The 24295-nt window shown below is 40.2% G+C and overlaps 1 protein-coding gene across 2 annotated transcripts in view; it reads right to left on the bottom strand.

The window, feature by feature from the left end:
* Window positions 1–24295, bottom strand: part of sema3bl (sema domain, immunoglobulin domain (Ig), short basic domain, secreted, (semaphorin) 3bl) — a 62395-nt gene that overhangs the window by 19466 nt on the left and 18634 nt on the right. For both annotated transcript variants that reach the window (XM_026153636.1, XM_026153635.1), the window contains exons 2-5: window positions 21933–22093; window positions 16393–16455; window positions 9615–9734; window positions 786–876 (exon numbers count right to left, since the gene is read on the bottom strand). In XM_026153636.1, coding sequence (XP_026009421.1) covers window positions 786–876; window positions 9615–9734; window positions 16393–16455; window positions 21933–22093 — 435 coding nt within the window. The remainder of the gene's footprint in view (window positions 1–785; window positions 877–9614; window positions 9735–16392; window positions 16456–21932; window positions 22094–24295) is intronic.

A 24295-nucleotide genomic window follows, 5' to 3' on the forward strand; every position in this document is an offset into this window, starting at 1 on the left:
GAATCCTAAACCTTTAACAAATTATGAGCCTCTACCAGCATGTACAGTATGCTTTCGTCTTTATCTGTTACTATTTCTATGACAAATGCTTTTGTGTCTCTTTTTCTGTATGCATGTGACCGCTGCAGTATCACTGCAGATGTCCAAACTACTATTTGGCTCTAATTTGCGGTCTTCCTGCCAATTACAGTGCACTGAGGGATGAATTCTGATGCTGAAAGCGCCCAGCTGTGGAGCCAGAAAGGGATGTATACGTGCACACACACACTATATATATTTCCACCCTTAGTGGATCCTGGGATTGTGTGTCATTGGCATAAATCAGCGTTATTTCACAAGCCCCAGTAAATACCTCGTGACATTTAGAGAGAAACACCCAGAACTTTTCAACCTTGTCCGGGGGGTGGGGGGTTAAATAGTCAGATGCGGCAAATGAATTAACAGCTGTGCCACAGAGGCTTATGAAATTGATATTTTGTTGTGCAACCCCTTTGACGGAAAATGATGACGGCTAGAACACCCCCTACTGGGTCTTTAACCTACTCTCTCTTTTTTGGCATGTTTACCTTTACTCTGACAGCAGAGAGGCAGACAGTAAACAGGAAAAGGAAAAGGGGAATTGACACGTGCCAGAGCAGTCTGTGTTTTAAATGTTTGGAATATGTCAGCGTTATTGCTGTACGACAAAACATCTAATGAATCTTAAACGGGTGCCCTCGCCATATGGCTTCATAAACCACTCAGGAAGCTGTTTAGAAATGTAGGCCAAACAATACGGGACATACCACTGAAGGTGCTGGCGAAGGGGAAGCTGGGGTCATGTGGAACTCTTCCTCTTCCATTTTCCACATTTAGAGGGTCCATTGTGAACACGTGCTGGGGAAGGAAGACACTCAGTGTTTAATTCCTTAAGTATAGCTGATATAATGTATCAGTGTTTATTTTTTCTGATTCTGAGGAAAAGCTCAGCAGGTATGTCTCCATAGCAGAGCAAATTGGATCTTGTATAAAGGGTTAATTTTTTAATAACTGAAAGGCCATTGTTCTTCCCCTCTGTTCCATTGTCGACACAAATAAAAGAGACCATGGGCTGGTTTTAGTTTCACCGGGTGTTACATTTATTTGTCCTTTCAGCGAACCCGGCGACTGTCTGAGACTGACGGCGCTGTCTGAGATAAGAGGAAATGCAGGATCAGAGCAGTTGCCAGGGTTCAGAGAAATTTCCCACCCTGTTCCCAGTGCAGATTATTCCTTAGAGCTGTGGATTTCGAAGAGCCAGGAGGGTAATAAGTGTGTGTGTGTGTGTGTGTGTGTGTGTGTGTGTGTGGGGGGGGGGGGGGGGGAGTCCGTAAAACACTTATTAAATCGACTTAAAATACAAACTTTGTCAACAATAAAAAAAAAGTGCTTCAATCCTGAGATCATAAATCTCAATCAACACATACTCTGCAGGGAAAAAACAAGCAAAAATATACAGCCAAATTCATGACATGTAAATATAAACAGTTTTTTGAGTCTGTGGCCAGATGATAGACTGAACCGTACACCATGTTCATTCAAACCTTTCCTATTTCATTTATTTTCATAACAGCAGCATATCTTGCTGCACAGCAACTGCTGTTTTCAGCACCACCCACAATAGTCTGAAACAAGGCGACAAGAGTCTGCAGCCACATCAGCTCCTTCGCTCACTCCAAAAACAGTCTGTGCTGGAAAAATGTAGGAAGTATGAATGTGACATCACTCTATATTGCATGTTGGGACAATGGCTGAACTTTGTGATGAAATCAAGTTGTTATCTGACCCACTACAGATTTACTGCTTACCTTTGTTTTGTTTGGCTAAAAAGTCTGTTAATTCAGTCAAAATCAAAGCCTGTCTCCAAAAAGGCAGAAGCAAAGCATCGTGTGTGCACCGTGACAACACCCCAAGGTATCTGATGGAGCACATTTGATGCAAATGACCTGGGGTTTGATGGGATTTTGGGGGTTTCATGACATGCTGAAAATGAGCCACACTTACATAGCTGTCACTTACCTTTCTGTGCTTTTGTCAAAATTAAAGCTAAACACAGGTAAAGTGATTCCCCCCCCCCCAACCTGGCAGTATAATTTGAGTATGCTGAATAGAAATGGATGGAGACATGATTTTACAGGTTCGTCCTTCAGTGCGTCCAGGTGAAGAATATATTTTAGGTTTTATAATCCAGTTCTTGCCTGCCAAGTTAACATAAATTCACATTCCCCGCTGACGTCCATTTTACGTGAAACTGCATTTAAATTCTACTTTTCTTACTCTGGCAGAGCGGAGTAAGGAAGCAATTAAAAAAGCCTCACACAGAAGGCTTCTTTGTCCTTTACCCTTTTGTAAAGTTCACCTGACAAATACTGGCCATACTGTATCTTTGGATTGTGTGATGTGTCCACTTAAAAAAGGGTCATTGTGGACAAAAGGCCTTGTGTTTTTCTGTCTTTGAATTTCCACTTCAGTGACACCAGTGTACCAGTCTGTGTTTGCCAGAGACGCCTGCATGTGATCAATTCCAAATGCAGTCAACTTCCAGGAAAAAAAAGGGGAATAGAAGGTGACAAGAGCAGCAGTAGGACCTCTGGTTTAATGCAAGTGCATGTTACTGATTTAAGTGTCCTTACAGTGAACTTTGTCCGTCTCAGTCTTTGTTCCTGTAATAAACAATGGAGCATTGTTACAAGGTGGGCGAGGCCTTGACTGAGCAGAGATCACAGGGGAGATGATGACATTGAAGTAGGCTTGATAAAAATACTGTAAGAAACACAGTGGACAGCAAATACGCCCACACACAGTGTGTCACCCGGGCAGTAATAAGTGCCAAATATCACGGACACGTCAAATTTCTTCACACTTCAAATTTAATGCACAAACTTTTTCATTTAATCTACATGTAGATTTTTGGTTTGAATGACTTTTAAAGGTGTTGAAGGGCAGGCATATGCACAGAATTCACACTTCATCAGTTTTTTAGATTACGAGGAGAAGTTAAAAGTAATCTGATTCATGTCTTGCCCTGTATGAGAATAGAACTCTTTAATTCTTCCAGTACACAAGCGGGATTTATGAGGGCTTCATTTGTCATTTTGACCAGATTTTATCCACACCGTGACAATTTTTATTCAAAAACTTTCATATGTCAATAACTTTATAGCAAAAGAGCAGAACCTTTTGTGTAAATGTATTGTTTAATTAGTTCATTATGTCATACAGTAAACCCTTTCCTCCACCACTTTGACTCTTTCTGTGTTGCATTTTTTCTCATTTCCAGCTGCTTTCTGCTCTTCGTCTCCTCTCATGCATGCACAGGTCGTTTAGCTCATTCATTAGTCATCCTTATCCTTTCGGCACCTCTTCACTCACATGTGTGCACATATGTGTGTGTGTGTGTGTGTGTTTGAGTGTGCGTGTGTGTTTTGCATTTCTATATGCAGTCTTTCCGCTGTGCACTTGTGCAGCAAATACGAGTCGGTGCGGCTTTCGGGGTGTTTGCATGTGTGCGTCTGTGTTATCTCATTGTGATCCAAAGGAATGGCGCAGCTGCCTGTTCAGCTGATTAGACTGTCAGAGTCACTTTGCCCATACTTTGCCAAAACAAATACACAGAAGTGCCGTGATACAGGGAGAGAGAAACATCCAGGCCACTTTACACACAGCTGTGCCAAGCAAAACACATCGGACCCCCGCTACAAGACCAGCAAGACAAGTGACTACTGACACAGGCACACACTTCCATTTGTGTAATTTAACATGCGGAAAACTTCATTTATTTAGTTTATTCATTAACCTCCATCCAGCGGATTATTTAACCTTTAAATTAAAACTAATACTGAAAACAATGTTCACCCTTAATCAGCGGACTAAAAGAGAGACTGCAGATTCAATGTTAAAGACTGACCCACCTTCTTATAAATGAGGTGCTGAGATTCACAAGACAGTGAACACAACTTTGCTATTAGCAGTATATCCAGGTGTTTTCTGTTCCAGCTGTTTTGGTGGTTTGACCACTTAGGGGGCTAATATTTTGTGAGTAATGTTAGCAGTAATATGGATATGTGCGTTTTCATTGCTGACAGCAACTACAGTAAACCAGAATTCAATGAATGACAAGGTTGCATTCATAAATATAGGGCCCGACTTGTCTAGTAAAAACAACTCTATTGCTCTTATTGTTGGGAATGTGAAACCAACTACTGGTTACAACCAAGGGGCAACGTCTGAAGCTGAAAAATGAAGTGTTGAAATAAGCGCAGTTCCTCTACTTGCCATTTGAGGCTGGCTCCAAAACCCCCATAAACTCACATGTTAAGATGTCCAACTTTCAGCATTAAAAAGGATCGTTACAGCCTGCCGTAAACAAAAGGTCTGTACTACTGGATTTGGTCATTTCTTCATATAGTATAGATCTCTGTATCTTCCAGTGCATACACAGGTCGCTTAGCTCCTTCTGTTCTGTGGCTTCAGTGGTTATGAGAGTTTCTGCCTTTGTAATGACTCTGAAATGGGTGACATTTTTCTGTGATGCAATCATTGACAAGTGTCTCAATTAGCATCTCACAGGCTTCAACACTACTTAAAGTGATTAAACTGGACCTGTTCACGGTGTTTGTGTGCTGTTGAAACCTTTTGGAGGATTTTAATTTTGATTCAACTTCTAGGTTGGTGACTGCATCTACACTGTTACTTATCATTTAACTTTTACAAGACATTTCAGACTGAACGCCTTCAACCTCCCATATTTTTACAATCCTTTCTTTGTCAGGTTGACGACACAAATGGGTGTGTTTTCTCCACCAGTTAAATGAATGGATAGTGTCTCTTTGGGATTTTTCATTCTGATCCTAATCCTAAGAATAAAATAATAGGCTGCATGCAAAAATAACAGACAGGAACAAAAATTTGACTTTCAGTTTGAATTAGATCATCTGTCCCATTAAGATAAACAAAGGAAAAAAAAATCCCATTTTGTCCTTGATTGTTATAAATGTTTTGAAGAAGTGACGCCACATTAAAACATAAAATCATCTGTCCTGGACATTGAATCATCAAGTTTATTTGACTTGTCCGGGGTTTATTATTTAACATCAGATAAAATTTTGCGACACGGAGCTGTATAAAACACTTAACGTCTAAAAGTGTTTGGTCTCGCTTCAAACATCTTGGACAACTAGGAGACCTCATGTGACACCATGTTGTACTTGGCTATGTCCCCTCTGTCCAGTCAAATAATGACTGGGCTTCCTCTCTCACTATTCAACTCTCCCTCTGGGGGAAGTAAGCATGGGAATCACACTCTCCCATTTCATCTTTTGTTGCCTTTCATTCCTCTTCTGTTTTCGAATTTATCTTTTCTGGTTTTATTTGCTTTTGAAAATTACTGAATATTCGTCAGCCAAAGAGAAACAGTCTGAGAATGGAGGGAGATTAGAAGACAAGCGGGGAAGATAAAGCAAAAAAAAAATAAAGACACAAGGATAGACGGAACGAGAGCTATTGCCTACAATTATAGCAATTATTACAGTTAAAGTTGATGTAAACTACCAATTAAAATGAGACAAATGGGGCAAAATGAGCAGAAAAAGCACAGGCAGTAAATTTAGCTTTCACTTAAAGAGCTCTAGTGAAGAGTCTGATCCAAAGGCAACACACATGAGAAGACTAGAACAGGTGATTTACAAGGAATCAATTTTTCATCATGCTTTCAAGCTTTTTAGTTCACTTGCAGTGCTGTTACACTGACAGGCATTTACTATTTTTCCCAACGGACATGAAAAATAACTCTTTTTAGGCCATGATGGCGAGCGGAAATGATTTAGCAAATTCCTTACTAAGCAAGTTTATTTTTTTAAGCTCCACAAAACACAAATCTTAAGTAAAAGTCAGCTTTAACTGAAAAATGGACCTTCAGGATCAATGAAGCTTGCTTTAACTCCCTGTATCTGCACATATACGTTGAACTTTTTTATGTTTGAATGTTTGCTTGTGTTTCTGTCTCCCTGTCCACATATTTATGTTTTAGCTGGTGTTATTTGTTTTGATGGCTTCTATGTGTGCGTATAAGTGTGTGCCCGTGTCTGTGTGTGTGTGTGGTCTTGTATCTTTATGTCGTCACTGTAACATGTTGGTTTATTTTCACATCTATGACGCTGCCCAGGCAAGCTGTGTCACTCACCGGGGGGGACTTCAGTTTATGTTAGTCTTTAAGTGTGGGGGAGTAAGGGAGAGAGAGAAGGGGGAGACAAAGACACACAGACCTGAGACAAAAATCAGAGGTTCATTTAATGGGGATTATGATGCTCTTAACTGATGATAATTCACTAAATCATGGGTCATTTTTCTGAAGCAAGGAACGCGACACACGAGTTCTTCTTGAATGGCCCGATGAAACTTAATCTCATTGCACATGAGCATTAAAAATGCTTTTAGTGGTTTTTAAATGTTGTCTAAGACACGCCTGACCTCCAAGAAATATGAACATTACTGACACGGCCAATCATGAGGTTACACTGGTGGGATCGTTGACCAGAATGTTTCCAAATCCAATTCTTTGTTTTCATCTTTGAATAAAAGTATGAAATACAGTTGGGCTTGGCTAACACCAAAAGGCAATAACAGCATGTCCAATACTAATAGATTTAGTCAAAACACTGTCTGACAGTGCATTTTATTCCACTGAGAGCCAGCTGTTGTAAAATGAATCAAATATTTTCTCACAACATGTTGAAATTTTTGCGTAAAACATTGTTGACAGTCAGGCAACAAAGTGGCACCAAGAAAAAGAGAAGGGGGAGAGAATGGGGTGCCACTGGAGCGATAGAAAGAGTATGTATGTGCCCCCTAACTGAGATGAAACACCTATGAGGTCAAAGGTCATCCCACCCAGAGTCCAGGAACTGAGAGCCTGCCGCCTCAGTTCCTGGGAGAGGTCAAGCACTCAAATGGGTGTGTTTTCTCCACCAGTTTACAATTGGTTATATAAATGGACAGGCTCTCTTTGGTGCTGTCCATTCAGCCGGACTCGCTGACTACCTGACAGGAAACACTTGTAGTCTGAGTGGTGGTTTTAGACAGACACGCAAGCTGGAGAGCAGCTGGCGTCATGATATATTTTAGGAGAGAAGAAGTGATTTGTTTTTTGACATCCATACGACTGTTGCAGGCTGTTCCGCTCATTAAATACACACCTGGGCAGACACACATACGTGTGCAAACACAACTATCCTATCACAAAGTGCATCCCGTGGGGCAAATAAAACAGAAGGAGCAATGATTGCAAAGACAGGTGCACCACCTTCATCATCTTAAACTGGATAGCAACAGATGATTCAATGCACTTTAACAAAAAAAATGACACCTACAGTCCCTGTAGTTTCGTAACTGGCTATCTGAATCATTCCTGCAGGAAAAAAAACCCATAACCGCTTACTAAGAAGTGCTGAGTTCAAGTGTGTTGCTTAGTTGCACTGGGGGCAGAAACTCCTGCACTTCCCAGGAGGCTGCAGTTTAAAACATGTGGCCTACATTTCTGCTCTGCTCCCAAATGCATCGCAACCCTTAACAAGGATTCTGCTGAACTGTTTCTATCTCCAGTGTTTGTTTCCCCAGTTTTGAGCCACGCAGACCACAGTATATTGTCTCTGAGCTAAATTATTTAACATGAACAGAGAAATATGTATTCCATTTTCCATGATGTGCCATAAAACCCAGAGTTCAAAAACCACACTCGGGATGACAGATCAGGGGGGAGGAAGAAAATGACACCGCTAAGGAGAACACACGCTGTGTCAAGCACCTAAATCCATAACAGAAAAGGAAAAATGCACTTCCTGTGCTTTATATGCACACACAAGCCACACACACAAATCAACACACATTCTACAAGGTTGGCACTCTCCCATCCCACTGTCTCATTTCCCTAACAGAGCGCTTTGCCAACATCCACCTCCCCCCTTCCCTAAAGACTGACCCTCTCCTGCTGGGCCCTACAGGGCAGCACACTGGGCAAGGATCTGTTCAAGTGCCGTTAAAGAGAGTCTGTCTTAATAGCTCCATTCATACATTCTTGTCCTTTAAGTGGCTCCAAGTCTGAGAGTCTGCAGAGGTTTCCACTCAGCTGAGCATCTGAGAGCCAGCCTGTGCATTTGAAAAGATGTATAGAGGGTTTAATGCTGCGGCTGAGTGGCCTGCAGAAAAACTCATGGTAGAGCTGCCTGTAGAGAATTAACATTGAACCTCAGGGATCTGTGCACAGACCCCAGTCAGTCTGAACTGTGTTTTTCTGAAAAGCCACATTGGCACCAACCCCATTTGCTCCATTAGACTGATTTCCTCCACAGCTTTGAGGCCACCCAGTCGTTCCTTGTATCATCTCATACATATACACTATTTCTTTTGTATGGTGCCATGCTTTTCTACTGAGAAGTAGTAAGGCCACCTACCTTTCATTATCATGTCAACTGTAAATTTTTGATTAACTGGCCTTTAGTCAGTGTTCATTTACTTAGTATTGACAAATTAATTTCAAATGAACATTTTAAGAGTCACTGGACAATATGTTTGATGACCAATGGAAAAGTGTGCAGAAAGTAACACCCATCTTTTTGAACTCTCTTACTATTTAGCTTGGTGGTTTGATTGTATATTACTGTCTTTCAGCAGTCTCAAAATATACATCATCGACAGTCATTTCCAGGAAAATTCAGGCCAATTGTATCTTTATATGTCCGACTTAAGCCTTGATTATACTTTCTGTACTTGTGAGTCTGCTGGGGTCTTCTTGGGTCCAAATGATATAAATTTCATCATCACACGGTGCGCAAAATGGTTGGTGGACCTCCACATGCCTGCCAATTTTTGTGTGGCCACAGACTCGTCCACTGAGGCTTTACATTTCATTGCAACAGCTACGTATGCACCCCAGGCAGAAGACTTTTAGTGGACGTCAAAGAAAACGTAAAAAGTAGAGCTGAAATGTAGGTCAGTGTAATGAAATATATTGATCCATGCCCGCTGCATGTGCATATAAACAAATTAGCGATCAGTAAAGTGTTTTTGTATGTGTATTTTAAAAAGAGAGAGAAGCAATAAAAGTTCTCAGCGTAACCTGCCAGAGTGCGTTACAGCATTCAGTGCTGTGATTGGTCAGTTATGTGGAGGTGAGAAGTCAGGCTCTTATTAAATTGTGATGTGAAATATATATTCAGAGTTTCTAAAGTTGCAGCTCAAACTGCTAATAACTACACAGTGCATAAAAAGCATGTATAATTTACAGTTCCCAAAAATGCAGAGTGAGTGCAGTTCACACTAAAATAGGAGTTTCCCACAACCGTGACAGCTGCACACCACAGAGCTTTCATCAGCAACCCCAGCTGATATATGTGTTTGCATGTCTGTGTTTTGAGGGGTTTGTGGCTGTATTTAGGTAACTGATAGTCAGTGCATGTTTTTCTATTTTCTGCTGAATGGTGGATGCAGTCAGATAATCAGCTGCCCAAGACAATCTGCAGATGTCCAGAGTTCTATAAGAAGCAGTAGCAGCCCACAGCCACCACCACCACCACCCGCAGCCCATCTTAAACCCTTCTTACCTCTCCTCTGTGCCCGACATAGATGAAGGCACACATGGGCTGGAAGGCACCAGTGCCACAAGCCAGGAGGTGCGTACGATTGTAGGGCTGCAGCAGGCGAACAAAGTTGGCACACTCTGTCTGCAAAGCACACAAACACACAGTCAGGTTAAAAATCTGTATTTCAAATATGTTAACAAACTGCAGACAAGCTGAGGGTACCAAAGAGAAACCAACAAGCTTATTGATACCAAATGTTGTCCTGAGCCCTGAGAAAGATGAAATGTGATAGCCTCCATCCAGGAGTGGTATCTGTGATTTTTGGATGTTCGCCAAAGCGATGATAAAGAAGGAAATTCATCATATTCAGGTCAAAGGAACTCATGAAACCCAAGAAAATCCTGGGAGCCCGTGTTAAAATGTGGTAGATAATTCTGGTGGTTTGGTATAAAACGTTTGCGGTTATGTAGAGGATAAGATGAAGAGTTCAGCAATAAATCTAAATTCAACTTTTGACAACAGCAACAAGAAAGAGAAGAGAAAAAATATAGAATCAGGAAGAGATCAAATCGGAAAGGAAGACTAGAAGCTGCTCCTGCTTTATCAGGCAGTCTGTAACTGAAGGAAATTCAGAAGAAATTCAAGTTAAAGGTCCTAAAAACAGAGATTGGTGACACATGACAGGAACAATAGAAGTAGTGACTAAGGAAATGAGTATTAAGACCTTTTTATGATACACAGAGTTGCAGAGGAAGCAGAGGGCATGACTACTTCCTCTTTCCTTTGTGTAACAAAGCAGCAGACAAAACGGGTGTCAGCCTGAGGAAAGAAAGGATCGGGCAGCGATCACTCGCAGGTCAAAGTCATCTGCACAATCAGTGCCTAAAGTGTGTGTGTGTGTGTGTCTGTGTCTGCATAAGCGTGCTTGACTGAGAGTTAGATACTAGAGTGTTGGTGAAGGTTTTTGTGTGTTGTGTGTCTATCTGCGTGTGCCATCTTGATCTCCACATGTGTGCATTTGCTAGTCTTTGTGTTTTTACAAGTGCATGTGTCGAGTAAATCTGCCATGCTGTGCATTTGGCCCCTGTCCCTCTCGATGCTGCAGTTGGACCTGAAACCGCCTCTGATCGTTTCCCCGAGTGCTTCGTTGCAGACCTGATGTAAACCATGTCACTGCAATAAGAGAAACAGTTTACATCATTATATTACTCTCCTCCACTGGATAATTTCTGTGTTTCAAACAAAACCAGGCAAGTGAAAAACAGAAAACGCATTTATATTAAAAATGTTTTCAGCAAATCTAAATGTACTACTGGTTTTTCGATGTACAAGCGTCTAGATTTCAAACATTCTGTTTCCAGTGAGGATGATGGGATATCATTGAGCCAGTTTGGCATAGCTTTTAAAGGTTTTCGGACACCGCGTCCCCTCAGTTATTTATCCTAAATTAGTGTTGTTTTACTTGCTTATAATTTATCTCCAGCCTGTTGGAATCGTCTTCTAAAGGGACAAAATTAAGACGTAAATTTAATTTTGTGGTTGTAAGAAGACAAACAGCACAGCCCACGTAGCCTATTGGAAATGAGTAGAAACCTTCCCCTCCTGCGTTTCTGTGCTTGTACTCGGGCAGTCATCTGAAGATCTGTGTGGCCCTGAGAAAAGAGCGAATTGAAATGTTGAAAAGAGGAAATATGTCTCTCCCACTCTGGGACGTTTGGTTTCACAGTTCTGTGTGGGCTTACTGGGATTAAGTGGCAATAAAGGGAGTGGTGTTTAACAGAAAATGAAGATGTTTGATTACTAAATCTGGTTTTGTCTCACTGGGAGATCTCGGGGAGTAGTCGTAACAACGGCCAGGGCTGAAATTTACCACATAAAAAGTCATGGTTAGGGCAAGATGGTGAAAACAAAAGCATGTAATGTGCTCGTATTAACCTTTAATTAACAAGAGAAGGTTGCCGCCCTCCAAAATGTGTTCTCAGCAACAGTGCTTCCACACTTAAAGATCTGAAATTACCCACAGAAACCACATTTGTGTAACCTGGTATTTGGAAAGAAGAATGTACAGCATTTTAGACAGTGACCTTTTAATCTTTTGCTCTGAGACAAAAGTATCATTAACATAGGCAAATAAGATCCCTGCCAAATCTCTGGCAGAGCTTTGCAATTTGCAGCACTAAACCTCTTTTCCCACTGAATAAGGTTATTAATTTGGATCATACAGGAGTAAAGCAGTTTACTTTCATTAATAGTACAAGATTTCAAAGTGACAGTGAAACATTTGCAGGGTGCTACTGGAAAGAGAAACCTTTTCTTAGTTTTATTTGACATCTACCTTCCTACTTGTAGTGTGCACAATATACTATATTTAACATATTTTGCTATATTTAACATATTTTTCAGTCAATTTGAAGTAAAAAAACAGAAGTTGAAGAAACAAAGAAAGGTGAATGGAGACCAACTATGTTTAAACTAACTAAAAGATAGAATTGCAATCAGAAATGTATCTCCTGGGCTTATTGTGGCATGTACTTTGCTATTATGTTTAATCCTGGAAGGTCAGTTATGCACTGTGTGGTCGTCCAGGGTTATTTTTTTGCCAATAATACCTCATTTTGGAAGAGGGGATCACATTTGAGGAGGACTGCTTGAAAGTTTGAGGCACCAGTGAGATGCTGATTGGAGAAATTTAATTTTGCGGTCACTGGTCCATTAATTACCCGTGTCCTTGGAACACAAAGCTACAGCTAACATGGAGCAAACCACAGAGAAAGCTCCAGCAGCAGCCAAATATGTTTGAGGATGACTGACCCGGGTAGGGAGAGGCAGGTTTGAACATGGAGAGCAGTTTCCAGTATAAACAGCCAATGTTCAACAGAAAGAAATCTGTTATTCTGTAATACTAACAGGAAGTGAGGACCAACACATTTGTACACACGCACACGCACGCACACACATGCACACAAATATGCGCATGTATAACGCTACAGTGAACAGGACCTCCTACATAAATACAGACACACAAAAACACTGTGCAGGCAGTTCAAAGCTGGACAGCTGAATGGTGTGTTCAAGTCTTTGGTCTCAGTTGCTGTTTGATCCTCAAAGAAACGACTTTTCTCGATTGAGCAATGAAAGCACTCAGTCAAGACACGAAACTCCTGTGTGGAGACCTTTGTGGCTTCTTGGAGAACTTAAAAGTCATTCTGAACAGTTACAGACATTTGGTGCATCTTATTGAGATTTATATTAACACAAACAATGAAACGCAATCGAGAGGAGCTTTTGCAGAAGCTCCAATCTGGAGGCCAAAGGCTTTGATGTTATCATAGCTTGGGAGTCTGAGCGCATTATTTATCAAACGTTTATTTATTTTTTAAAACCCAGAATTCTTTATGCTTGGGATCTTGACATAATCAGGTCTTTCTACAAGAAATGTTGGAATACTGACACTATCAGGGCTGCCATTAAAGAAAAAAAGCAGAGCAGTGAGTGCACAATTGATTTTTGGAGCCTACATAAAGAATTCATGCTTCAAATATGCACGCTCAGATGTCAACTTTGCAATCCTAACACCCGTGTTCTTGATCTCAGTGATTTAATCCCTGGAAAGCTTTGTTTGTGCACCATAGGAACAACACTGTGACAATTCCTGGCAGCGATGAATTGATTTGATCATCAACCCAGCAGCAAATGGAGGAAAATTTAAAACAAGACACTACATGTTTAGCAGAAGCTGCTGTCCGCCTCCCTTCCCTTCTGCCTGGTATTTATTTGTGTGAGCTGTGATTAATGGTGGTGAAGGCCATGAGGTTGTGATTCTGGGAGGAAACACTATCAGTAACAACATGTTTTAGGTGGTAGGCACGTGTCAGTAGAACAGTATGGAGACAGACTTTCATTAAGGAGATAAGATAAACACATTTATTTATTTCCACCGAGTTTCAGTGTCATGATGTCAGGATGTGGATGCTGAAGATATTCATTCTACTGCAATGTGCTGAGAAGGAAAACTGCATTTCATTGCTTTTTTTACTTTGTGTAACAAGGATTATTCCAAAGATTAAAATACATTCTCTATAAATTATGAACTGTATTTTTAACCTGATTTTCCTCAGTGTGATTGGACCTTTCTCCCTAAATCACCAAACAGCCACACACTAAAGTCCAAAGACCTTTCACCTTTCAACCTTTATCGCTTTCTGACAATAACCGTATAAGTTGTAACACATGCGCCTGTGTGTGTGTGTGTTCAGTGTGTATGTCTTTTGCTTTGTAGATTATATAGGACGCCGCAGTAATCCATCTCATTTGACACCAAAAAAAGCCCAGAAACACACAGTAAAGGAGATATGTGAAGGAATGCATAAAGGTGGCGGTGCAGTTTAACAAAAACTGTCAAATATCTCAATTTATTTCCCGTGTAGGGAAACACACAATCAATACGGCTCCTTTGGTACCAGTAAGGTAAAGTTTCACACAGCTGGTTTTCAGACCTGTGTAATAATGGATCGTGACATCACTTCTCCACTAAAGAGAGTACAGTAGCGCACACACATCCAGCACCGTATGAGCGGCCTGTAGAGGAAACACCTAATAAAGGTGATATAAGACACCCATGACACACCTGCCACTTCAAACACAGAGACTACACATACTTACAGACACACACATAATATCTAACCACTTCCAGATGGAGGGGCTGTCAAACTCCTTGCCATAAGCACAAAAGGGTACAAAAATTGCTGTGCTTTTATAACTCTTACACTATGTGTTCATTTTGGCGTGTGTTTGTGTGTGTCTGAGTGTGTGTGTTAACCAACAGTACCATTTGCTTCTCCAACTGGAACCAAATGCAACGATGTCTCATTAAATCAACCACACTCTAATAAACTTGCCTCCTTCCTTCCTCCAGTCCTTTCTTTCCTACTTCCTTACATCCTTCCTTCCAAAAAAGCACTGAGTTGATCTAAAGTTGCTTAGAACTTATGACATGATGCCATTTGGATAATAAGCTTTCTTGCTTGAAATAATCTTTTCTTTATTTCAATCAAATTCAGTTTGATATATTATTGTTAATTTCCTCTGTCATCATTTTTCTTTTGTATTTAAAGATGATTGTTAGCAGCTCATGTGTCCTGCTGCCAGTCAGATTTTTAAATCCAATAAACTTTGCCAGGATCAGCTCTGAAACCAGTTTATGACTTCTATCATCGTAACTTATGACTTCCTTCCTTTCAATTTAAAAAAATCAAATGTTTAGTTGAGCAGAAACACGGAGAGACAGACAACTGTTCACACTCACAGTCACAATGTGAACAATCTAAAATCACCAGCTAATCTAACCCTTTGAACTGCATGTCTGTGGACTGTGGAGATCCCATTTTTCTATGTTAAAATGTATTGACTCTTCTTATTAAAGATGTGTTACATTCAGTCACATATTTCATGTTTATATTTATGCAATAATGCTTTAGTTTAGGATCATTTTCAAAATAAATAGATTTCATAATGGACATTTTCCTAATATTAATAACATACTGATATGTTTTCATTTTTAAACCCAATGTTAAACCCGAGTGCTACATTTCCTTGACTGTAGGTAGTTGACTATAGGTTTAAACACATATATGTGGATGAGAAATGTCCTTCCAGCTTTAGGCTTCTGTGTCAGCACCCAGATAGTAAATCACTATGTTTTTCCCTCCTCCTTCTCCTCCTACCTCTCTATATTCCTACTTCCCTGGCATCCTTCACTGAAGTCTTTATTAAGAGCTCTAATGAACAACAAAAATCTTTTCCCTCAACTTCCCTCTGATGTAGACTTCAATACAGAGAAACTTGTTTGGTTCCTAACTCATTAAAATGCTTACTTTTAATAGTTTACTATCTTTTAAGGCAAAATATGACTTGCCTTAAGGCAGGAAACTGCAGTGTCAGCACAACACAACATGGCACCAAACTGTCAAGTTATCCCATTTACTGCACACTTAGTAGCCCTAGAGGAACGCTCTGCTCCTCCCTTCATAACACACCATTTGAGGACTGCTGTTAATGAAAAGCATTGTAAATATTTTGCATCCTAGTTTTCAAACCTAATAAAATCTTGTTTTAAACTAAACAAAATGTAAACCCAACTGAACTCTGAATGCAGGATTTGGATCGTGAGCCTTCAGAATCATTTGGAGCCTAAAGTCAAACTTGGGAAGCTGGAGAGAGCCATCCCTCTGTCATAGTGGAGGCAGTTTATTGAATAAAGAGCTTCTGAGCACCATGAGCCAACTCAGGCACATTTATGGAGAGGTTCTGATGAGATTTTTGGCAGCAATGCACAGTCAGAGTCCAAGTTTCTGGAAACAAGGATAAGACTCTAAAGGTGGACATCAAAACTTTATAGGGAATAACCAGCAGCTTGGAAGACGTGCACAGGTCAGGTAATCCCTGAAGAATGGAAACGTGAGAGGAATTAAAGGGAAGGTGAGGCAGGACTGGGCATGAAAGTGTCAAGACCATGAATGCTCTAAACTCTAGCTCTTTGGGTATGTTTGAACCACGCTGATGGACGTAGCCAAACTGACAACACCCATTTAAAGCCAGCCAGGCAACAGAGACGCCCCCAAGTGTCCATTTGAAGAACAAAAGTGGAAACAAAGGAGACAGAAAAAACACTGGATGTAGTCGTGCCTTTTGAAGCGCTCATTTTGACAAAAAATAAGTTTGCCATTAAATCACCATATTGCAATGAAAATTAAAATAGCCATGTTAAAACAAGCAGATATTAACAATGTTAAAAAGCTACCTGTGGGTCCTTCCCTGTCTGAATGCAGTCTTCTCTGTTGCCAGGTAATGGAGGCCAGAAGATCTATGAGAAAACGGGGACACAGAAAAATTAGTTTGATGATTAATGACCTCATAACTATCAAATACTGTAATGCAAAGAACCGCCTTACTCAGCCATACTGCCAAATGTCATTTTTTCTTGGAGCGACTTTGGTGGGATAGAACAGAAATATCAGTCATTGAGTCGTTAAATGCAAATTATCTTCCTCAAAAATTCAACTTTTGTAGCAGTTAGAAGCAAATTGAGGAGAACAGCTCATCCACAAATGATGAAACAAGGCTTTCCAGTGGGCAGCCAAAGATGTTAGGCGTTAACTTTTGGCTTGTAAAGCTGAAACCCTGTGTGTGACAAGGCAAAAATGTACTTTCCACTCCAACACCAGAAGCCAGAGCCACACACTGAATCATAACTATCACAAGAAATAAATTAAAAACATCAAAAACTGAGCTATATAAAGTTTTTCTTTCAAGCCACGCAGATGATTTGGTTTGAATTTTCCCCAAGTTTTTGATATGACAGTGAAAGAAGGTCCTTTTGAGGCCCTCACAGTAAAACAAACGCATTTATAATGATCAACAGCAATGTCTTCTTAGTGACGATGCAAGGCCAAAGGCTTGTGGAAAGAAATGCTTCTGATGAATGATGTAATGCTCTGTGTGTCATTGTCCCTCTCCTCTACTTCCACAGCGCTGAACAATCTTTAGACCACAATATAAGTCTTTTGGTTGAAATTTTCCATTCGCTTGGTCCGAAGAGCAAATCTTGCATGTACTGTACATAGGCTACACTAACATACTACACAGATGTCTGAAAGATTTCAAGACTTTCTTTTTCTGTGCCAAGACAGGAAATTAGATTTCTGGCTATAGATAAGCAGGGAGAAAAGTGTTCAGCCACCTTAAGAGTATCATTTCAACACCATCTGGAGCTATAATAAAACACAAGTTCTCACAGCATAGATTAGGAAACTCCCAGAGTCTTCCTCTCAGTCTGCAAATTGGATAATCCAATGAGGTGAATCTCAGAGAAGCATGAGGTAAAATTTGGACTTTAAACAATGGGGCTAGTTTTCACACTGCCACTGAAGAGAAAAGCCCAAGTCGGTTTGAGCTGAGCTTAAGTGGGGTGTGTAAAGTCATAGTGTTTGTGTACTACCACGAGTTTCTCTGAGACAATAAGTCTTTGTCTGATCTAACAGGAAACTGCCTTAGCGGGATGTTAGCAACCGGAGGGGAAAACAAATGGTCCCGACTTGCTTCACCATGTCTGATTGCGCTCAGCGCGTGGATGAACAGCATGTGCACATGCACTGAGTGCCACTGCGAAAGTCACTGTTATCAAAGAGCATTATGTTGATGGATGTTTATCATAATGAAAAACTAAATTGATGCACATTGTTTAGCACTGGGATCCATAAAGAAAGCCTTTTGGTCTCCTAGATGAAGGTTTAGCGCTTTGTAAACTAGCCGTCCATCCCAACTACCTCCTGGAGCTGTTCCGAAATAGTGTGCTTCATTTAGTTTAAACAAATCCAGCCAGTGTGTACACTGCAGCTGAACGTAGATGGAAACTGTTTAGTTGAGCAGAAACATGAATTCTCACCACAGCCGTGTGAGTGGTGACACGCTTCATCCAATTCTTTTCCAGCTTCCTAATCAAAAATGTATTGGAGACAAATCTTAGTATGAAATGGACACTATTGCTGATTCATTTGTCATTTACAACTCCACAAGCTGGCTTGCAATGGTAGAAATCAACTGGAAACAATGTATTCTGTGGATCAGGCTAAAGTTTGGCTTGATTATGGTCTGTTTCAACATTTTTTAATATATACACAGTCAAGAGGGTCTTAAAGTGCTCCTTAATTTTGAGACCATAAATGCCAGATGTATGCATTTTATTGTTTTATTCATCAAACACAACACGTTTTATGTGCTGTATGTAGCTTTTTTTTGCATTTATGCACAAAATAATCTGACATCTCTGCATAGCAACACAGAGCCAAGGCAAGATGTAAATGGAAACTTGATTTAAATACTAAAAGAAAACATTACGTCCTTTAAAACCTGCTCAGTATTTAAATCGTCTCTCTAAGAAGATTTAAATACTGATTTAAATGTCAACACAACCACCACTTTTATCAACACATCACGTTTTACGCTGTGCTCTTTTCGGGCCAAAGAGATCACTCTTTGGGTTAGATGCCATCTCCACAATCTCCAAGGAAACACACAATATACACTGTAGTGTGTAACCAAAAACTCTGCAAAGTAAACCAGTTGTCTAAACTTGCTGAAAAACAATGTTTTTGACAGCCAGCCACATTTTCAAGCCAGAAAAGCAAGAGTGAAGATTTCATATACATTTTTCAAAGACGGGATATCAAATACCAATCAAACGTGTTTATCTTTTCGCATGGAGCAAGTGGAATATTTATTCGATCACGTGAAACATTTAGATGTGCTAAATCATTATTTGTTTTAGTTTTCCCTTGGTAATTATCATTACGGAAATTTTTCCACTTTCCTGATGTGATTCAAACCGTAGTGGAGCCAGTTCTGGGCTGACACATGCAACATGGACCGAGTTAATGCCATCTGATTTTTATTCGACTAAAGCCTTGAGTTTAGAATTAAATCACCCTGCATTACTGCACTGCTGGTCAGATTTATAGAGGGCACCAAACTGGGATTATATAACAGATATATACTGTAGACTTTTATGGGCAAAGATTAAGTTGAAAAGCTACAATATGCAGTACTATGAAAAAGTCTTCCTTGTAATTTCTTTAGGTAGTCTTCATGAATAGTTTCAAAGCTCTTCTTTGGATGTTTCTGCTTTTTGTTCTGTTCTTTGTCAAGATGATCCCACACTGCTTCAACACTGTTGAGGTCCGGGCTCTGGGGAGGCCCTTAACTGGTAGTGTTCCACTGTGTGTTTTTCTATCCAGGTATGCTTTTACTGCATTGGCAATGTGTTTCCCAATGGTTTTGCATGGTGGATCAAACTCTGATGCTACTTTTCTGTTTTAATATTTCCATCAATTTTGATAAGATCTCCAAAATCACTGAAATGGAGCCCCAAACCATGCCAGAGCCTTCACAGTGTTTTACAGATGGTTATAGACACTTACTGTTGTACCTCTTTCCTGACCTCCGACTGAGGATGACTTGAACGAAAACGTTCAAATTTGGATTCATCGCTCTATAAGACCTGTTGGCACTGATTTTCAATCTGCCTGTTGTGTAGTTTGGCATACCTCAGCCTTTTCTCCCAGTTTCCCTTCCTTAAGAATGACTTCTTGACAGCCACCCTTCCACTGAGACCATGTCTGATGAAGCTTAAGTAAACAGTAGATGGACCACCAGATGGGCCAGACATAGCTCCCATATTCTGTTTCAGGTCCTTGGAGGTATTTTTTTCCCTTTTTGTTAAGGGCGTGACTTTCATACCGTTCATCTGCTGTAGATCTTTTTTGGTCCTCCACTTGTCCAGGATACTTTAGATTTAAGAAAATACTGTACACTGTGCTGAAAGACGGCAAGTTTCAGCTAATAGCTCTCTTTGAATCTCGTTGTTGGAGCAGTTGACTGAGTTCTTCTCACATTTAAGTAAAATTTGTAAGATCACTATTCAGACCAAACTTTTAATTGTAACTTTTGGATTTTTTCACCATATTTGGGAAGATCTTTGCACACTCATGCATGCTGAGGGAAACATTTGGCAGGTTAAATGAGAAAGGGGTGCATATTAAACTGACTAGCTAAACTAAGAAGGATGTGATTTTACAGCATGATGTAAAATCATGTTGTAAAAAGGGATAAGCTGTGGGACATGCTGTGCTTCTGGAGTTAGGCATACTTTCTCTTAGCGATGCTCCCTCATGTGAGGACAAACTAAAGTTGAAGTTAAACAAAATTTCTTTCTTCGAGTGCTGGTTTATGGATGATTTGGCAGATGTCCTTAATCTTGTAAAAATTTCTTTTACTGAACTCACAATGGCCGGCTCCTTTAGAAACATGGTTGTTAAACCTCACACCGCTCACAGCGCACTTTGTCGGCAAACACCGTGTGTGATCACGAGCCAAGACAGAGAGCTGTGAGAGAATGCGAGAGAGGGATGGAAAATTAAGAGGTAGATACGGTGAGCGACATCTGGCTTCCTGCGTACTTAAATTCCCCATTCACCCATTCACTTCATGTCATAAGTCTCTCTGACCCATGTACACGCACCGCTGTTCTTAGCTAAGTGCTGTAGCACACCGGGGACTTTGGTTTGAAAGGGTTGTTTTTGTTCACTATGTACTAGAAACCAGTTTAATGGAACACAGAGTAAACTGGACATCCTAGTGGAAATTTAAATATTGATGCAAATTTGCAGTACATTCTTGCTCCAAAGTAACACAGTTAGATGAAATTATATCCTGTTTGAACCTAAACTCACACATTTCCCTGATGACAAATTCTTCTAATAAAAACTGTCTGAAACCTTATAGGATGCAGCTGAAAGGTATAATAACAAATCACAGCAAAACCCCATATGGATTTATTGTTCCAGAGCATAAATACTAATAAAACCTAGATTACACTCTAGTATGAAATGCATTTTTTTTCAATAATTTTTAACATATTCAGTCTTTTTGACTTAAACTAATCAGTGATTGTTCTCAACTTAATCTAGACTGTGAATTAGATACTTTCTTTTAATATAAAAAAAGATAAATTTTCAATTTTAATTATGATAAAGGCAATAGAACATCTCTTCTTTTTGTTTTGGTCAGACTCTCAGTCTGTGATAAATCTGCAGTGAGGTTCCTGGTTTATAATTTACCTTTCAATTCTCTTTGCTGTTACAGTGTTTAACAAACCTTAATGACAAACCGGTGCTGAAATTAAAAGCAAAGCAGACAGAAATACGATGTTTGATTTATGGGTAGCTGCATTTTTACAGGTGTTCCTTTACTGGGAAGGGTAGAAATGAAGTGTAGTTTAGAGGATACCTGTTTATAACACAAGAAGTGCAAAAGGTAATGTAAAAGTAAAGAAAACAGCGAAAACCCCAATAATCATATGACTCCCTATAAGCACTTTAGCAACAGTGGGAAGAAAGAACTCCCTTTTAACAGGAAGAAAACTCCAGTGGAATCAGGCTCACTGAGTTGAGGGTGATGGGAGGAAGACTTTTCAGTTTGATGCAATACCAGTAATATTAAATGAAATGTCTGTTGCCATATTTGTAGCTGATTTGTAACAGAACACTTAAACAGATGTTCTACAAGGAAGGAATTCTGATAAAATGTTAAATCCTCCATCTGTCTCTTCAAGTCATAAATCATCTTTCTACAGGGTGAAACCACTTGAAGCACAGTGTCCACAACCTAAATCAAAATAAAATGACAAATGTAGACTGTGCAGTAAAAAAAACTTTTACTGTGCATCAATCATCGAAGCAGAGCTCTGCATACTCAGAAAAAATATATAAAACACATCATTTTTACCTCTTTCGATTCACTGCTAACAGGTCCCAGCGTGAGAGAGTACAGGACGTCTTTCCCGCCCAGGAATAAACGGTCACGGTATTCATCCAGGAAGACAGCGGTAACAGAGAGGTGGCCATGGTGACCGCTGAAGATGGATGACCTGTTGGTGGACAGCAGGTCTGCAAAGAGAGCAAGGCATTAGTGACAGCAGAAAACATGGAGGAGTGCAGACTAAAAAATAGAACAAAGGCTGTAATATTTTTGGGTGCGCTATTGTCACGGCCCTGCTATTGTGCATTCTGAAAAAATGCACTTTTTGCATTATATTTGCTGTATTTTGTATGGGATTCAAAACTTTAGTGTCAATTCATTTCACTGAAATCAAATTACTTCACTGAAGTAGTTCTTGTAGTTAAAACACAGCACTAAAACAATAAGAGGAAATGTTAAATATTAACATGATGCAGTACTGCAGAAATTCATGATACTAAAAGTAAAAGTACCATGGTAACGAATATGGAGCGATTTGGCAGCAGCTTCAAAGAGGTTCTTGCAATAACTCTGCAGGCTAGATGCAGACTGAGGTGAACTCGAGTTCAGCTAGACACAGGGTGTCTTCTCTTCACACACACATACACTGCATATTGATGCACGTATACGCCACAAAAACCAAACACAAAACCCAACTGCCTGGAAGTCTCTGACAACTTTGACATCTTCTACTCTCTCACCCAAACACGTCTTATTTTTTCCCACTTTTTCTTTGTTTCTGTTCATCTTTATCGCCCGCCACCTTACTTTCTTTCTGTCTAGGTATGAAAATGAGGAGAGAAATGTGTGTGTGTGTGTGTGTGTGTGTGTGTGTGTGTGTGAACACGTCGCTGGTATGTCAGACTCTCAGCGGAGGAGTCAGCTCGGGCTGAATCGACTTTTCGTTTGTCTCTCATCACTCATCTGTCACATCGGTTATTTCTCTCCTCATTTTCACTCAGCACAATACACACTGACTAGCATGCACAAACACAGAGAGTGAGAGGGGGAGCCCAAGTCACTCGCCACTCAGCGTGAGTACTGACTGAGTGAGGCAGGAGGGTCCTATGTACCAGTGATACCTTGTCCATCACTGGGGCCATGTACACACAATGGAGCTGTTTTTATAAGAAATCAGCATTTTTCCACATACATAAGCATGAACACTTTTCAGCAGTGCTGCAAGTATGCTTTACTTTCTCAGGTATTATTTCATCACTTATCCACCATTTATTTGTTTTAGCTCACACTCTCATAAAGGCCTTCCAAAGAGGTTTCCACTGATATTGACATTCATTTCATCCTGTGTCTTTGCTGAACAGCCAAAAGTTTGGCTGATTAATGAGAAAATTGCCAAGCAATAGCAATATAAGTTAGGGAGAGAGGAAGTTAGACAAAGTTAGAGAAAGAAAGAAATAATTGGTAAGAGAAGGAATGCAGACATTGAAGAGTTCAGCAACTGGTAAGAGTCTGAAAATAATTAGAAGGCAGACAGACAAAGAGAGCAGTACGACTGATTGATTTCTTGAAACTGGCAGGGCTGAAAAAAATATGCTGGAGAGACAGAAGGAAAGATAACCGACAGTAGCTGAAGCTCAGCAGTCTCTTCCACCCTCTGCAACTTTTACATCTGCCACACAGAGATCCTCCGCACTGTTGCTTTGCTTATTTTCACAAACCAAGCATTTCCAGGGACAGCTTCAACTCAGAGATGAAGCTGTTAAGCTTCTTAACAAGCATAACCCCAGAGCCACGTGGCTGCTGCACTTGAACTGGACTTTATAATTAAAGAATTTATGTAAGGCTTTATGTTATAAAATTGTGTATTTTCTAATCAGGGGCAGAATTAATTTATAGCCTGGCTGCTGACAACATTACTATCTCTTATAGACAGAGAATAGCATTTATCAGTCTTGTGTTTTCTCAAAAGTCCGACATGTTTTGCATCATTAAATCCAAACTCTTCTTTTTTCTTCTTTCTCAATATGAAGTGCGTGCAGTTCTGAGCCATTTGTTTTCCACAGCACAATCGGATTCATTCTGTTTCCACCTACATGCACACAAACCCACTCAGACTGAAAGCAGCCTTTCTCCCTCCCGTTGTTTCTCATAAATTACTCGATTGTATACACAAATCTTCCTCAAACCAAAGCAAAAATGCAGCGACATAAATACCAGAGCGCACATACACAGAGACACCAGCAAGCACACCCAAACAGAGAGGAAAGGTGAGCTGACAGCTTCCATCTGTAGCTTGTTATCACTCTAGCAGCTCATCACCTCAGTGTGGAAATCACGCCAGTGTCTCACCTCTCACCAACCTCTCCCCCTCTCTCTTCCCTGCTCTCTAT

This window comes from Astatotilapia calliptera, chromosome 20 (genome assembly GCF_900246225.1).
Source record: "Astatotilapia calliptera chromosome 20, fAstCal1.2, whole genome shotgun sequence".
Taxonomy (NCBI): domain Eukaryota; kingdom Metazoa; phylum Chordata; class Actinopteri; order Cichliformes; family Cichlidae; genus Astatotilapia; species Astatotilapia calliptera.